Genomic DNA, 16,479 nt, shown 5'->3' on the forward strand with positions numbered 1-16,479 from the left:
TCTCATTCCACGTGTTTGTAGTTTGTACGCATGGCAAAATATAAATGAAGCAATTTTACAAGAATAGTATCTTGATCTTGAATAGTATTTAAATGTAGCGTTTAATAACTAAATGTAACAAAAAGCTATACACTTATGAAATTCATGTCATTTAACTCTTTCGTTTTTTTACCGTGCTATCGCACTAGGATTTTTTCAATTTGCCAATTCAATTTAATTTTCAGATGGATTGTTCCTATGAGTAATTTTGCATTCAAAATCAATTAAATAGATAGTTTTTCACCTTTTTTTATTGACATAAACTAATATTTGATCCACAAAAAGACTTTTAAATAAGTTAAAATAGTATAAATGTGGTTGCTCAAATTAATGTGAATTCAGCAAATTAAAATGTTAAATTTGCTCATTAATTTCATTTTTATTTCATTTAAACAAATAGTCTTTTTAAACCAAATTATTCACACAGAAAAATGGAAAATTTTTAAACAGAAACACCCAGGAATTTAATTTCAAATTCCATCCAATGAATGCCAATGCTCTAATTCTAAATCCTTGATCAATTAGTTTTAGTTGCAATTTGCAAATCAGTAGACATTTTTCATTTTCCAGCTAATGCTGAACTTAAGTTCCCGATCTCTTAGCTTGAAAGAGCTAAGGATTCTAGCCCATTTTTTTCGCTCAGAGCTTCTAAACTTAAACGCCTCGGGGATTCACATCCAATTTAAGTTCCCAGGATCTGATATATTCTTAAATTTAGAGTCAAAATTTTTCTGTGTGTTCTTATTAAATTATTTTACTCTAATTAATATTATTTATGGGCAAAACAAAATGAAATAAAATGTTTTAGTGATAAACTTGCATGAAACGAAGCTTGAGTATCGGGAGTAATTCATTAAGTTCCTCCAAAGCCATTCGAAGGATATTGTTGTGTTAAGAAATCTCAGTTAGGAGTTGGGACTGGAAGAACTTCATACAGATTTTCAATAAAACTGCATGAGAGTCGCTGCATGAGCCCTTTCCCTACAAATCTTTTTTCTGGCCTTGGGGATCCTTGAATAACAGATAATTGACTTATAAGACATTTTAAGTACTATCACACATTTTTCGGAGTCATTCACAATAAAAAATCTCGCGGCACTATTTAAAATTGAGCAAATTTCTTGCAAAATGTGTCCTGGCTGTGAGGATTTTCAAGTAAATTCTAGAAATCTTAATGCTCAATTGGCTCAATTGAATTTAAAATTGAAACATGAAAAAATCCTAATAGCACCGTTAGGACTCTGAGTACACAAAGTACCCAAAGCAGCATATGAATATTCTGTGAAAAACAATGTTTTTTAACTAAAGAAATGATAAATTCCAATTATTGTGGATGATTACAAACGATAAGGATGTCCAAATGTAAGATATTTTTTGTAGGACCTCATTTAATTCCTGAGCTTAGATATTTTTGATTAAAAAATGATGAAATTGGCTTGCAGCATATGCTGCGGTCCGGAAAGGGTTAATCCGGAAAATTCCCATTAGATCCCCTTATAAAGTCTTGCGTATTGAACGCAATTTCTTCAGAATTCTATGCAAAATACTGTTTCCTTCTTATGAAAAGAATTCTCAGACAAGTTAGCTTTATACTTTTATTGAGAAAATTGCTGAATAGTTTACTGTTTTAGGAAAAATTGATGAAAAACATCCAATTTGCCTGGAACGCAGGCAAATTGGGGATGAAAAGCATTTTGCACACAGAATTAGGAATGAAATAAGACTACTTTCTATATGATTCGATGGAGAAATACTTAATGCATAGTTATTAATAATAATTACTCACCAAGTAATGCAATTTATCACTACATTCTTGAAAATTTTCTTGGGAAAATCCGCATCACTTTTTTTCCATTTGTCCGTGGAGGTTCAAACAAAACACACAACACGCACTCTATGATGAAATTCATATTGAGAACACTGCCATCTGTTGTTAAACATTACAAAGTTAGCTAGCATAGATTATTTTCTATGATTTTCTATGTTTTTTATGTATATATTCATCCGCCAATTTTTTGTTTTTTATTGTATTTTCGTGTTTTGTTTTTCTTTTCTTAAAAAAAAAATTGTAAAAACTTTGTGAATTTTGTAATAATTATGTCTCAAAGCTCCCAGTATTCTACCAAATCTGAGAAATTGAGGAAAAATGCCCTAAAACCAGGAGAATGCCAAAAAGTGAGGTTAATCATAACAAAAACATGCCGGGTAAATAACAAATATCCTGGGATTTCTTCCAGTACATCACAGTTGAGATTGATCCTGGAATTGTGTCAGATAATTGTGGATCTCTACTCAACCAGGAACTTTCTCAGGGAGGTTTCAATACCGAAATAAATTCCCAAATTCTTCCAATGACAATCACTTGGAGGAGAAACCTTGAGGGTTTCTCTGAATCCACAGAAGAAATGGTGCTGCATGTGATCCTGGGGCAGGATATGCTTCAGAATGTTAAAGAGGGAAGCTTCAGAAGAAGAATTGAGAGTCTGAAGGAACTCTACCCTGGCAAGAGCATTGTGATTTTACTTTATGGACTCAAAGACACATTTCGAAAGAGCGATAGATCCGTCTCCCGGAATGATATTGAAGTGAGTCTCGTGGAAGCTCAGATTCTTCACAATTGCTGCCACAGATTAGTAGAGAATCCCGCGGAATTGGCTGCCACAGCGGCGCAATTTAGCAAGAGTGTCGCTGAAACCCCATTCAAGTAAGATTTTTAGGGCTGTATCCTTTTAAATTTAGGCTAATCTTGGGAAATTTCAGGAGAGAGGAGTTAGAAAAGGCTCTCAATGAGGACTTCTACTTTGGCAATAACAGCCGAGATAATGTAAAGATTCAAAACGGCGTTGGATACTCGCGTCTCTGGCAGGAGCATCTCATTAAATTTCCTCAGGTTACTCTCGAAATTGCACAAGCCATTTCAGGAGAATACCCATTGCCTCGACTTCTGGCTGATGTAAGTCCTTCAGAAGGATTTACGTTTGGAAAATTTCCATATTTATTTTTTTTTAGGCATTAGATACTTCGGAAGATCCTGAGAATCTCCTTGCGGACATTCCGGTCAGGAGATCAGGTGGTCCTCTAGCTGCTCAACGGAAGGTTGGTCAGGAACTCAGCAAGAAAATTTTTACAATGTATACCACGGAGAATCCTGATGATGTTGTTTAAAAAAATAAAAACGTTTTAGGAATTTTCTCTAAATGATTTAATTTTATTTGAAATTTTTAAATACAGTCTTTCCTGACAGATTTTTTTTCCATTTTATGAGGCATTAATTTTAGTTCATAAATTTCCAAATGGAATAATTAAAAATCTATTTAGTGAATTTCCAGGTAAAAAAATATCTTCTCCCAAATTACATTTTATGATCATCGTTTCAATCGCTTATCTTCTGTATTTATGAAACATTTTTGTCCACGATAGTTTTAATTGAAAGATAATGATGTGCCTTTGAGCTTTAGGAATAATTTCTAAATTTAAATTTTTCTTCTAATTTTAAAATCAGTTTTTCTCTAATCAATCGACTCCAAAAACCCGTAGAGCATATGCATCATGCTTATGCAGAGGGCATTCTAAAAGTCAGGGCTGTATCCTTCACTTTGTGAGAGGATTTTACGCGAGTTTCTCTCCGTGACATTTTCTCCTATTCCTCCCAAATCCCTTCTCTCTGTATCCACGAATATCGGAGAGAATCAGGCGAATTTTCTCACTTTCTTGTGGTTTTATATAAATTTTCTGAAAATTGTCAAATAGGGTAAGTTGCATAAATTGGAACAATTTCCAGAGGCTCGAACTTTGATACAAGATTAAAGACATTATAAATACATTTTTCCCTGATGACATACATAAATTTGCTCCTTGATTCTTCTAGAATATTACCGTTTCATGGAAATTCTTGAGAAACAGTTTGAAAAGTTCTTAAATACAAGAAAAATACGTGAGTGCAAAACAATATAATTTGGACAGGGTGGGTACAAGTTGGACGTGGGAATTTGGACAATGCGTAGGGGAAGGTTGTGCAAGTTTCAAGATTTTTTACTGAATGCCATACACACTGAATCAATTGTACCACTAGGGTAAAGTGTATAATTAAAAAGTAAAAAACATTAAGGCTTAGATATATATTATTTATTAAATCTTTTTCTTGGATATTTTAATTTTCTTGCTTTGCTCCTTTTCTTCTTTTATTTTGAACCTTTCTTCCTGTTTCTGAAGTCTAATTCTTTTTTTTTCTTGCATAGCCTCTTCTTTTAGTTTTCTTTAATCATACGAATTGTCACAAAGAACTTCAAACATGAATTTAAAAACTCCATAGAATAATAATAGATACCTGTCCACCTTTGGGCGAAAGCATTACACCCGTTTCGTCAAGATTAAAGACACGATCAGGAGGAAGTTCCAGAAGATCTTTGGATTTTAAATATTCATGAGTTTTCTCAAACCACTCAGTGATGTCCTCAGTGGTAATACCAGCTCTTTGGGTTGTGTATGCTTCTGGTGTACGAAGTCTCAATTCTGGGTATCTGTTCAAAAAGCTCTTGAACCAAGAGTATCCTGGCCTTCCATCGGTGAACTCGTTGACAATCTTGAACTTCTTACAAATAATTTGCAGTGTTGATGACTTGATCTTTTGTTATAGGATGCCACTTGTCACTGCATCCTAAAATCCATTCAACGAGCTCATCTTCTATATCTTTTGGTAGCGTAGGAGGCCTTCCCCCAGAGCATTCTTCCGGACATTTCCCGGTCAGCTTATTAAAAAGTGTTGTCCTTGGCACCCCAAATAATACTGACACCTGACTTAGTGACTTTCCTTGACGAAAAGCTTCCAGTGCTTTGTTCACTTGGTCTTGAGTATAGGATTTGTACTTTTTCAATTTATTTGCCTTTTTACCCATCTGAAATAAAAAGAAAACCCCTGCAATACAATCGTATCTCCGGATGTCCAACTTGTCACTTTTGCTCACGCTTCAAATAAGCACTTTTTCTTCATACAGTTAGTAATTATATCAAATAAAACCATTACGTACTGTTAACTATCGAGATTAAACACTTTATTCCACTAAAATTTGCCAGAAATATTGAGAAATGTCAACAGAACCGAAAAACCAAAGTCACTCTTCTTGTGTTTTTATTAGGAAAAAATGGCCGATCCATGTATTTTTTTCGACGGTGAAAAGTTACACTGTCAATTGAGGTGAGAATTTTATACGTTAAATCTTATTCATATCACTTCGAAGAACCCTAACTAAAAGTGTCACGGAAGAACCAAGTGGCAGCCGCTGCCACTTATCGGATTTTACATAATATTTTAATATTTTTACATATATTTTAACATTTGGAGCCTCAGTCAGTTCTTTTCTGGTGTCTGAATCAGAAATTTCACCTCCTTGGGTACTGTATCTAAAGATTTTTACCCATTTGATGTTTTCATTTTTATCAGAATCATGGCGTCAGGGAAAGTGGTCTGCCTTTGAATGCGGCAGCCTTTGAATATTTCAATTTTTCTCTTATTTTTCAAAGCAAAAATTCTACATATGAACAATAGTTAATACTATTAACTATTTTCTATTAACTTCGCTTAACAAAATGGATTTTGAGCTTTGGGAAGTAAGAGAAAAATTGAATAATTCCCATAATTATTCATATTTCATACATATTTCCCAATTCAATATTTCCCATAATTCTTCTCAATAATTTGCAAAAACACTTTCAATTTGTTCTTTTAAGGCTTTTATACACTAACAATCAAGAAAATTACATCTGCAGAACGTAAAACTCCCATATAAAATGCATATGGCAGCAACTGCCACTTGGTCCTTCCGAGTGCAGTTTTTTGTTTTTGCAATATATTTACATTAATATTTAATTTTTATTAAAAATTTTATAACGAAAAAATAGCCAGATAAATTCTGCACGCATTCAATCGGGTCTCCAGGCGAAATAATATATTCTTCACTATAAAGAATAAAATTGAAAATTAAATTGGCAGCGGCTGCCACTAGGGTCCTTCCAAGTGTTAAAAAAAAATACTTCATTGAAATTTACAATATAAATTTGTTTATATTTATAATATTATATTTAAAAACCATTTCAAGACTTAAAAACCGCGTTTTTATTTGCTTATTTTATATGTAAATTAATCACACTCTCACCGGAAATACCACTCGGGAATTCTCCCCGGTTTTTGATGAGAAAATCTCCAATAGAAAATTTCGTGGATACCAAAGAGGCTAGTTCCACACGTAGTGTTGGCTTTTGCCCTTTTCCCACAAAATCAAACTCTCACATCTGGAGAATACGGCCCTGAACACCGGAAAGGTGAATCATTTTGCACCGTCTCCGCTTTTGCTCTTTCCGGACCGCGCAGCATATGCTGTAAGCCAATTTCACTATTTTTTAGTCAAAAACATGCTCAGAAATTAATTGAGGTCCTGCAAAATATATTTTACATTTGGACATCCTTATAGTTTTTAATCATCCACAAGAATCAAATTTTTATCAGTTCTGAATAATTAAAAAAAAAAAAAACAGTTTTTCACTGAATATTTCATATGCTGCCACACCGAGTGCCAAGAGTCAAGAGACGAAAGAGAGGCAAAGAACGCAAAGAACTCCACCCACCCCCCAAAAAGGAATCGTTTATTTCAAGGGCTACCGCAGAGGATGACTCATTCTAGGCGCCAACGAGACTTGCGCTGAGAATTGATCAAACACGCAAAAGAGGACATTAAATAAAACATATGCTGCATTGAATATTTTTCTTTTATTTTTCTTCAAGTGGAAAGATGAAAATTTGGCGGGAATCCCCCCGCAGAGAGCCTCTTGGCATGAAAAATTTAATATTCCTCAGCTCCTTCATTTTCACCCTCGCCGGAATCCATGCCAACTTCCTCGTAGTCCTTCTCGAGGGCAGCCAAATCCTCACGGGCCTCGGAGAATTCACCCTCCTCCATGCCCTCGCCTACGTACCAGTGCACGAAAGCACGCTTGGCGTACATGAGATCGAACTTGTGATCCAGCCTGGCCCAGGCCTCGGCGATGGCCGTGGTATTGGACAACATGCAAACAGCACGCTGCACCTTGGCCAGATCTCCGCCGGGAACGACAGTTGGGGGCTGGTAGTTGATGCCCACCTTGAAGCCAGTTGGACACCAGTCCACGAACTGGATGGTGCGCTTGGTCTTGATGGTGGCGATGGCTGCATTGACATCCTTGGGCACCACATCTCCGCGGTACAACATGCAGCAAGCCATGTACTTGCCGTGACGAGGATCGCACTTGACCATCTGGTTGGCTGGCTCAAAGCAGGCATTGGTGATCTCAGCCACGCTCAGCTGCTCGTGGTAGGCCTTCTCGGCGCTGATCACTGGCGCGTAGGTGACCAGGGGGAAGTGGATGCGTGGGTAGGGCACCAGATTGGTCTGGAACTCAGTGAGATCGACATTGAGGGCACCATCGAAGCGCAGGGAGGCCGTGATGGATGACACAATCTGCCCAATCAGCCTGTTGAGATTGGTGTAGGTGGGGCGCTCAATATCCAAATTGCGGCGGCAGATGTCGTAGATGGCCTCATTGTCCACCATGAAGGCGCAGTCCGAGTGCTCGAGGGTAGTGTGGGTGGTGAGGATGGAGTTGTAGGGCTCCACGACAGCCGTGGACACCTGCGGGGCTGGGTAGATGGCAAATTCCAGCTTGGACTTCTTGCCATAGTCCACAGACAGGCGCTCCATGAGCAGGGACGTGAAGCCACTGCCGGTGCCGCCGCCGAAGGAATGGAAGATGAGGAAGCCCTGCAGTCCAGTGCACTGATCAGCCAGCTTGCGAATACGATCGAGTACCAAATCGACAATCTCCTTGCCAATGGTGTAGTGGCCTCTAGCGTAGTTGTTGGCAGCATCTTCCTTGCCCGTGATCAATTGTTCGGGATGGAAGAGCTGGCGGTAGGTGCCAGTGCGCACTTCATCCACCACAGTTGGCTCCAGATCAACAAACACAGCACGGGGTACGTGCTTGCCGGCCCCGGTTTCGCTGAAGAACGTGTTGAAGGAGTCATCGCCGCCGCCCACTGTCTTGTCTGACGGCATCTGCCCGTCCGGTTGGATTCCGTGCTCAAGGCAGTACAACTCCCAGCAAGCATTGCCGATCTGCACTCCAGCCTGCCCAACATGAACTGAGATACACTCACGCTGTTGGAAGAAAAAAAGAAAAATATCCGTTATTTTACTGTTTTTTTTTCTCAGCAAATGACGCCCAAAAATGGCGGCCAATTTTCACAGCCGCCGCGCCCCAATTCTTTCTCCCTCAAATAACTCTTGCAATTGTATGAATATTCCTTTGAAACTCACCATGATTACAGATTAGAACTTCCTGAAGACGATCAGATGAGAATTTCTTGGAAATTTGGTAAAATTTGTTGCGCCTTTCGAAGATTGCGATGTCACTTCGTTATCCCGGTACAACAAAATGCTGGAGAATACAGAAGGCCACTGCGTTTTATAACATTTCCCCCACTTTAGTTTTACCTCCCCTCCAGGTGCATGTTAGTAGATGTGTGGCTGGCATGCAAGTGTCAGTTCCAGTCGCAAAATCCCAGCTGACCAAAGTTATTAACAACCAGCAGCTCTAGCTGGGTACCAGAATGTTAACAGCGCTGGTAACTATTTTGGGCCAGTGGAAAGTAGGGTAGAGTAAGTACTTTTCGCCACCTTAAGGTTTGACACGCTTATAATTCTTACACTTTTTGTCGAAATAAAATGAAATTTTGTGCACAAATGCTTTGAAGCATTGTCTATCTATTGAACCAGGAGACTTTCCGGGAACTTTTGAATATCTGGTTGAAAAAGTACATTTCCTGCAACAATGCATGTTTCAGTGCTTTTCGCCACCTTTTAAACACTTTTCGCCATTGTGTAAGCACTTTTTCGCCACTTATTTTAATTGATTTTTAAGAAACACCAGCTTTCGATAACCCCTAAAAGTACACGGGACAGTACTTTTCTTATTTAACACCGATATTAGATAGTTATTAGAGTATTTCGAATGATTTTTTACACATTTCTTATTTACGACTAAAATCAATTGAAAATTACGCCTGTTTCAACTAAATTCCGCGAGGAGCGCCACTTGTAAAATGCTTGGAAAAATGAGTGGCGAAAAGTACTTACACAACCGAAAAAAGTAAGCCCTATTTCACCATATCCGTATTTCTTTATTTTTTTTGAAAAACATTATTAAAAAATGATATTAGAACAAAGCTTAGTTAATAACGGACTGACTTTCAGTGAAAAAATATCGAATACTGTACTGAAAAAAACCTAAAATAATTCAAGACAATTCGTCTGAGCGTTGACAAGTTTATTAAGAACTCCATATTTTTTTGGTGACTGTCCACCTTGTCGACAATTTCTTTAATTAACTTGCAAATAATCTAGTCGGTGGAGCATCTGATATGGTTTTCTGATTCATTTGGCTAGAGGTTACGAAATAACACTTATTCCGTAGTTCCACGAACTCATAATTTTTTTAAAATGTGATTTTAATTTAGGTGGCGAAAAAGGGCTCACTGGCGAAAAAGTACTGACTCTACCCTAGCACTGAGTTGGCCTAAAATTGCTACCAGCGCTGGCAAGTTTTTAAGGTACAGCACACGAGTAGCACAGCGGCGAGTTTCGAAACTAAAACGTGTCGTTCTTGAGGCTGACAGCTGGACATTTTCACCGCGGAAAATGTATAAAATTTAGTTTTTTGTCGTGTGTTTGTGGAAAATTTTTCTTCTCAAGGTAAGTTTAAGCCAGTGTGTTTAGTTTTTTCTTTATTTCCCTCAATAAAATCCTTCGCAATTCCCTAAAATTACGTAGATTCATAGCTTCTAGGATTTTTCGCTTTTCCACGTCCTGCTGGTCTGAGATCGGCCAGAATCTTTTAAATATCGTATTCATAGCTCTCATTGATGAACTTCCATACCGTTTTTCCACTTCTGGCCAGAGATTTCCTCTCAAAAATAGAAAATTTCCTACAAATTGTACAAGTGCGTGACCCCCAGATTTTAACGTGTTTTTCACGTCTTGCTTGCCTGAAATTGGCCAGAGCCCTCACTGTTCCACCCGATTTTCCACTTCCAGCCAGAGATTTCCGCTCCAAAAATAGAAAATTTTCCAGAAATTGTGTGGTGCGCGAGCTCGTTGATCTTAACTCTTTCGTCTCTTTTGGGACTGTAGTATCCAAAGAAGCATATGCATATTCTATGAAAAACAATGTTTTTTAATTATTCAGAACTGATAAAAATCCGATTCTTGTGGATGATTACAAACTATAAGGATGTCCAAATGTAAGATATTTTTTATAGGACCTCAATTAATTCCTGAGCTTAGATATTTTTGATTAAAAATTGTGAAATTGGCTTGCAGCATATGCTGCGGTCCGGAAAGAGTTAACATATTTTTCGCATTCTGCTCGCCAAAATTCGGCGCAAATCATTTGGGTTTCCGATCCATGGTCTTCACTGATATACCCTTTTCACGACCTTCCACTTCCGTCCAAAAATTCCTGACAAGGCAACACCAGACTTGAGAAAACGTGCAACAGTTCCTGCCTCATTAATATTTGTAAAATATATTGTAATTTTCCTCAATTTTCCGTTTTTTAATAAAATGTAATCTTACTAAAAAAATGTTTTATTATTACAAAAAAAAAACGATTTTGAAAAATTATTGTTAACAAAGAAGTAACACTGGTGTTAACAGAATGGTAACAACTCTGGTAACAGAGTGTTAATAGCGGCAGCCAAAAATTTAGCTATTAGTTCCATTAGTAACCACCATGAACGCTGAACTGTAAAATTTTAGGAACTAAAAGTGAGGTTTTTGTTAGGAGACCAACCAGAGTTGTTAACAGAGTTATTAGCCAGCTGTTTGCAAACTGTTGGTCAGCCGGGTGATGTGTGGCTAGCATGCAAGCAAGTGTCAGTTCCAGTCGCAAAATGTCATAGAATTTCACAATTCAAATTTGTTTTTCTTTTCAATTTAGAAAATCTGTGAATATTTGTGAGTTAAAAATGAGCAACGATAGTAGCATAGATGAGTTAGATACCTCAGGTGTGCAGGAGGTATCTCTGGATGGAGGAGAATCCTCTCAGAGCGAGTCAATTGAGGAACTCACTAAAGTAGGGTTAGGTTTTTCCATGCGCTTTTGGCCAGGAAACTCACAAAATCTCTGGTTTTTTTGTTTCAGGGAGGGCTTGCAAAGATCATCAATGCCACGAAAGCTTCTATGACACTGCCCTCAGGTGCGTCCAGGGACTTGTACACTGCTCAGCCATCATTTATTCGCGTTGTCAATCAAGAATCTGATAAGATTCTTGACATTCTTGGTAAGATCCTTAAGCATCAGAGTGTTAGGGGGAATATAAAGAGGAGAGATGATGATGAGAAGACGGACTTGGTACTTGAGTGCAATGACACGATGCTGGAGAGGATAAATTCGAATCTTGATGAGATGTCAGGGCTGAAAAAGGCTCCGGAAGTTGTGTTGGTGCAAGCTGATGCTGTTGTTAATTCGAAGGAGAAGAAACGGTCATTGCTGAGTGGAAAGAATGCCCAGGAAGCTAAGTTGCTCACGGCGAAAAATATTTTAAGGCCTCAGGTGAATTTTAAGGTTCCAGTGGACAACAGAAATTCCACACCGTTTGAGCCTAGGATCAAGTACAAGCCAAATAGCTTGAAGCCTCTGGCCATTCTCGCGGAATATGGCGAGGATGGTAGCATAGAGTCATATCTGCATCCTTATGAAGTGGAATTGAATAAGTTTGAGGTGCCTGAAGATCAGCTGAAGAAGGTAGTTCCGAAGAAACCAAAGAATCTTGAAGAAACACCTTTGGTTTTTGTGGAGAATGCTGAAAAATTGGAGGAAGTTGTTGAAGAATTGGGTAAATGCAAGGAGATTGCTGTAGATCTTGAGCATCATTCGTACAGAAGCTTCCAGGGATTCACTTGTTTGATGCAGATGTCGACGAGGGAAAAGGACTATATAATTGATACTCTTGCTCTCCGGGAGGATCTCCATGTTCTCAATGAAATCTTCACAAGGCCCAGCATTGTAAAGGTCTTCCATGGAGCTGATTGTGACATTGAGTGGCTGCAGAAGGATCTTTCACTCTACATTGTCAATATGTTTGATACCCATCAAGCTGCCCGGAAACTTAATTTTGCCAGGGCATCGCTGGCCTATTTGCTGAAACACTTTTGCCAGTTTGAAGCTGATAAAACCTTCCAGCTCGCTGACTGGAGAATCCGGCCATTGCCGCAGGAATTGATAGCTTATGCTCGTCAGGATACTCACTCTCTGCTCTACATCTACGACATGCTTCGCAATGAGCTGCTCAAGAAGGCCAATTTCCAGACGAATTGGCTCAAGAGTGTCTATCAGCAGAGCACAGAGATCTGCAAGAAGAGGTACATCAAGATGAGACTCACCAGTGATTCCCACATGAATCTGTACATGAGATCCAAGAAGAACTTTGACAATCGTCAGCTTTATGCTTTCCGGGAGATCTATCACTGGCGCGATGCCTTGGCCAGAGAAGAAGATGAGAGCTGTGGATATGTCCTGCCCAATCATATGCTCTTCCACATTGCTGAACTCCTGCCACGAGAGATGCAGGGCATCCTGGCTTGTTGCAATCCCGTTCCGCCTCATGTGCGTCAGCATCTGCTGCATCTGCACAAAATTGTCCTGAAAGCTCGGGAACAGCCCCTGGAAAAGGTCATTGTAACTGAAGAAGCGCCCAGATTGGCTCCCGGAAGTGCCATTAATATCAACAGTTTCCTCTACTGTCCCCACGATTTGCGCCAGGTTGCAGAGAGAGACAATCTGCCCACACTTTTAGCTGGAAATCTTCAGAAGACTACCCACGGAAAGTCCCTAAAGAAAGCCCATCCTCAAGTCACTGTCTTTGCCCGACAAATTCCCAAGAAATCTCTGCCAAAAGTAGCTTTTGTCAGTCCATATCAAAGGTACCGAGCTGTGATCCCAATTGCAGAGGAGGAAAGAAGGAAGGCTCAGCAAATTGAGGAGGCAATCAAACAGAAGCGACGACTCTGTCCAGAGTCTTCAGAAATCCTCCCAAAAATTCATCACGAAGTAAAAACAGAACCCGAACAGATTCCAAAAAAAAGGAAACCTGAAGCCACTACCAATGAGCAGAAAGGCAAAATTCCTCGGGTAGAGACTCAGAGGGAAAAATCAGAATCAACGAGTGGTGCATCTCAATCTCCGGGAAGCAATAAACTAAGCCGAAATCAAAAGAAGAAGCAGAAGAAGATGCAAAATGAGAAGAAATTGGCAGAATTTGACTACACTTCGGTCGATTTCAGGAAGTTCCAGGGAGGCTCGAAGGCCAATGAGAAGCCCGGGAGGCAAGAATTTGCCTCAAAGTTCAGGAGTCGTGGTCAGAAGGCCAAGAATGCCGATAAACGGCTCAACAAGATCTTTCGTTGATCTGCACGTTTGAAATTTCCCTTGAATTTGTAATTAATTTGAAATAAAATTTAGGTAGATTTTTCCACAGGATTCTTGGGCAGTTTTTTATTCCATTTTTGATCTTGATCTGAGTTTCTTGACCTTGAAAACTCTGAAACGGTAAAAAATGACTTTCTTTTCTCACACGACCAATTTAGGTGTGATTCTTAAGTAGTCACAGCTATTGCAATCAGCCCGGTTAGTCGACTTTCTCTGATCGGTCTGATATTTACAGAGTGTAATGTTTAAAGAGTCCCTGATACTGAAAAAAGTTATGCTCTTTGGAAATTTTCGCTTTTTGAGATTTTTTGAAAAATGTATAAAAACAGTGTTTAAAGATAATTACCTGCAGACAGAAATAATTGTATCAATAAATAGCTTGGAGCAACCCGGTAGAATATTGTCTTCGATGAATGTCCTCTTGTTATATTTATCACTTGAAAGACACTTTTTTTACAATAAAGTTACAATTTATTCTCAATTTGAACTTATCTTTTTCACTGCTCCTTACTTACTACTTTTCATAATCATTTTCATTTTCTGAAGTTACTATTTTAACCCTTTAACGACGAGACAGCAATAAAAAATCAGAAAATCAACAATAAAAATAAAACCGATAAACAAAACTTGTGAAACGTCTTATATCTAACCTTCGGAAAGGCAACAGGATCTGATTTGGTGTATTTTTTGTCTCTATGAACGATAGGGACAAAAACAGCTTAAAAATTTAAGTATTTTTTCTGACGATACTAATGACAGATAATTTTCATTCTAATGAAAAATATTATCTTTGAGTATTGTAGTTTCTTGTGCTAAGACGGTTTTGCTTAAAAAAATAGGAAGTATAAAAAATAAATAAAATCAATTTTCAAAATAAAAATTTAAAAATTCGTCATTTTTAGCTTAAAAATTTACTATACAGAAAATAGCTGGAGACTTATAAAAAAATATCCTAGACTCCTTCAACCTTCTACTTTGCAATTACCAACAAACATAAGAAAAAAATAACTTCAGGTTTTCAGGAAAAATTATTTTCTTTATGGGACACCGGTGTACCTATCGTCCTTAACTCTTTCCGGACCACAACATATCCAGCGAACGAATTTCAGTCAAACTCACTTTATTGTAAGTCTTAGAGGTCAAATATAATACTTTTGTAGAGAAAGAATTTTCTCCGCCTCTGGGAAATTGGAAAACTCATGGGAACTCTCGTCCCCTAAAGAACGCAAAAGATAGAAACTTGGACAAACTTCAATTTTCCAAAAGCCAATAATATCAATTTTGTGAATTATTTTTGCATGTCAAATAACTCCTTTACAATGTTGATCACTAAAACAAGAAGAATTATTGACCAGTATCTTGTGGGATGTCCAGGAAGTGCTGAAAAGGACACTCAGCTCCTGCTTGCCAACAGATTCCTCAAAATATTTCACAGAATAGCACTTTAACACACATTTCTCTCAACAGAATGTTATTGCAGACACATTAAGCTTTCTCAAGAGCCAAAAAAACACTTCCTGGACAATCAGAATTCACCAAAATCTGGAAGAATAGGAAAAACTTCCCCGAAAGCAATCTCCTTCGCTGCCAAATGTCAAAATTATCGGCCATATTGACAAAAATTTCGCTCCCGCTTGAATTTTTCTTACAAGGTTGGTGTCAAAAACCAAATGGCGGGCACTGGCGGGATAACCTTACATTTGACCACAAGATTCTTGGGGACGAGAATTCCCATCAACTTTGAACAAGTTTTTTGAAAATTTATGAAAAAATTGTTTTTCGAATTTATGTAATCTGTAATTGATAGTTATCATACTTATTGGCCCCGAGAGGTTTTTCCTTATTCGGGTCTAGAAATATGAAAAAAGTCACAATATGTGCAAGGAAGCAGAAAATCGAAAATTCAAGATTTTTGACCAAAAATATCTAAGCCCAGGAGTTAATTGGGATCCTGCAAAAAATATCCTAGATTTGGACATCCTTATAGTTTGTAATCATCCACAAGAATCGGAATTTTATCGATTCTAAATAGTCTAAAAAAATTATTTTTTCCATGGGTACCCAGAGTCCCAAAGGAGACGAAAGAGTTAAAGGGTTAATCACTAAACCGCAATATACAGGTTTTTAAAATTATACAGGATAAAAGACATCTTTCTCCGATATTCGGCTGACACCGGGCAAACACTAAATTTAAAAATACACCACAAAGAAAAATCTGTTTTTCAACAGACAATAATTTCACACAGCACAATGCCAGATTCAAAAATCTAAATGGCATTTATCTCGAAATCTGGCTAAGATTTTTCGTTAATTTTAGGTTCATTTAGTAGTGTAGAGCTATTTGAGTAGAATAATTTTAAAAAATATTCTTTGACAGTATTTTTTTGTTCGAGAAATATTTACAATTTAAAGAAAAATCGAATATCCAAAAATTCTACGATTTTTCTAAATATTCTCGAAATCTGTTTATGCGATTTTGATAATTATGGGTCCGGCACACCGTTTAGATCAGGATAATTTCTTGAAATCAAAATTCTCTTCCATTTCTTTCCCAAATTCATTGCATATATGTCTATGTCACTCTTTAGCCCTCCAAATTCGATTGAGCTAAATTGAATTTGTTGTGATGTTTAAAAAATAGAAGGAGAGTGCGAAACATGCCAAGACCTGAAAATCGAAAATATATCGACGATATGCAAAGCGTGTAAGAAAAAAAGCGATTCCAATTTCGATTTCATGAAATTTTTCTGGTCTTAAAAGGTTTTTCTGGTCTTTTCTGGTGCAAAAGGTTCTATCAAACCTTTTGCATAGGTCTATTTCACTCTTTCGCACTCGTCTTCTTCTTTTAAACATCATAACAAATTAAATTTGACTCAACCGAATTTAAAGTACAAAAGAATGAGACTGATATATGCAAAAGGTGTG

General features: G+C 37.7%; 3 protein-coding genes across 3 annotated transcripts; 2 read left to right on the forward strand and 1 right to left on the reverse strand.

The window, feature by feature from the left end:
* The first annotated feature begins 2,012 nt into the window (after window positions 1-2,012).
* Window positions 2,013-3,237, forward strand: LOC129798557 (crossover junction endonuclease EME1). The gene is made up of 4 exons (XM_055841756.1): window positions 2,013-2,214; window positions 2,277-2,743; window positions 2,800-2,992; window positions 3,049-3,237. Exons 1-4 carry the CDS (start codon window positions 2,137-2,139, stop codon window positions 3,202-3,204), a joined length of 894 nt encoding a protein of 297 aa, XP_055697731.1. The 5' UTR covers window positions 2,013-2,136; the 3' UTR covers window positions 3,205-3,237.
* A 3,546-nt stretch (window positions 3,238-6,783) lies between these two features.
* On the reverse strand, window positions 6,784-8,574 carry LOC129798558 (tubulin alpha-1 chain). The gene is made up of 2 exons (XM_055841757.1): window positions 8,385-8,574; window positions 6,784-8,225 (listed from the first exon to the last, which is right to left on the reverse strand). Exons 1-2 carry the CDS (start codon window positions 8,385-8,387, stop codon window positions 6,876-6,878), a joined length of 1,353 nt encoding a protein of 450 aa, XP_055697732.1. The 5' UTR covers window positions 8,388-8,574; the 3' UTR covers window positions 6,784-6,875.
* Window positions 8,575-10,958: 2,384 nt separating this feature from the next.
* On the forward strand, window positions 10,959-13,605 carry LOC129798559 (exosome component 10). Its single transcript, XM_055841758.1, has 2 exons — window positions 10,959-11,200; window positions 11,269-13,605. Exons 1-2 carry the CDS (start codon window positions 11,093-11,095, stop codon window positions 13,531-13,533), a joined length of 2,373 nt encoding a protein of 790 aa, XP_055697733.1. The 5' UTR covers window positions 10,959-11,092; the 3' UTR covers window positions 13,534-13,605.
* Window positions 13,606-16,479: the final 2,874 nt, after the last annotated feature.

Source organism: Phlebotomus papatasi, chromosome 1 (genome assembly GCF_024763615.1).
Source record: "Phlebotomus papatasi isolate M1 chromosome 1, Ppap_2.1, whole genome shotgun sequence".
NCBI classification, from domain to species: domain Eukaryota; kingdom Metazoa; phylum Arthropoda; class Insecta; order Diptera; family Psychodidae; genus Phlebotomus; species Phlebotomus papatasi.

Bases quoted from the DNA above. Each gene is read 5' to 3' on its own strand.
- LOC129798557 (XM_055841756.1), top strand. From the start codon at position 2,137: ATGTCTCAAAGCTCCCAGTATTCTACCAAATCTGAGAAATTGAGGAAA. The intron at 2,744-2,799 runs GTAAGATTTTTA...GGGAAATTTCAG, and splicing joins GTCGCTGAAACCCCATTCAA to GAGAGAGGAGTTAGAAAAGG. The intron at 2,993-3,048 runs GTAAGTCCTTCA...ATTTTTTTTTAG, and splicing joins TGCCTCGACTTCTGGCTGAT to GCATTAGATACTTCGGAAGA.
- LOC129798559 (XM_055841758.1), top strand. From the start codon at position 11,093: ATGAGCAACGATAGTAGCATAGATGAGTTAGATACCTCAGGTGTGCAG. The intron at 11,201-11,268 runs GTAGGGTTAGGT...TTTTTGTTTCAG, and splicing joins CAATTGAGGAACTCACTAAA to GGAGGGCTTGCAAAGATCAT.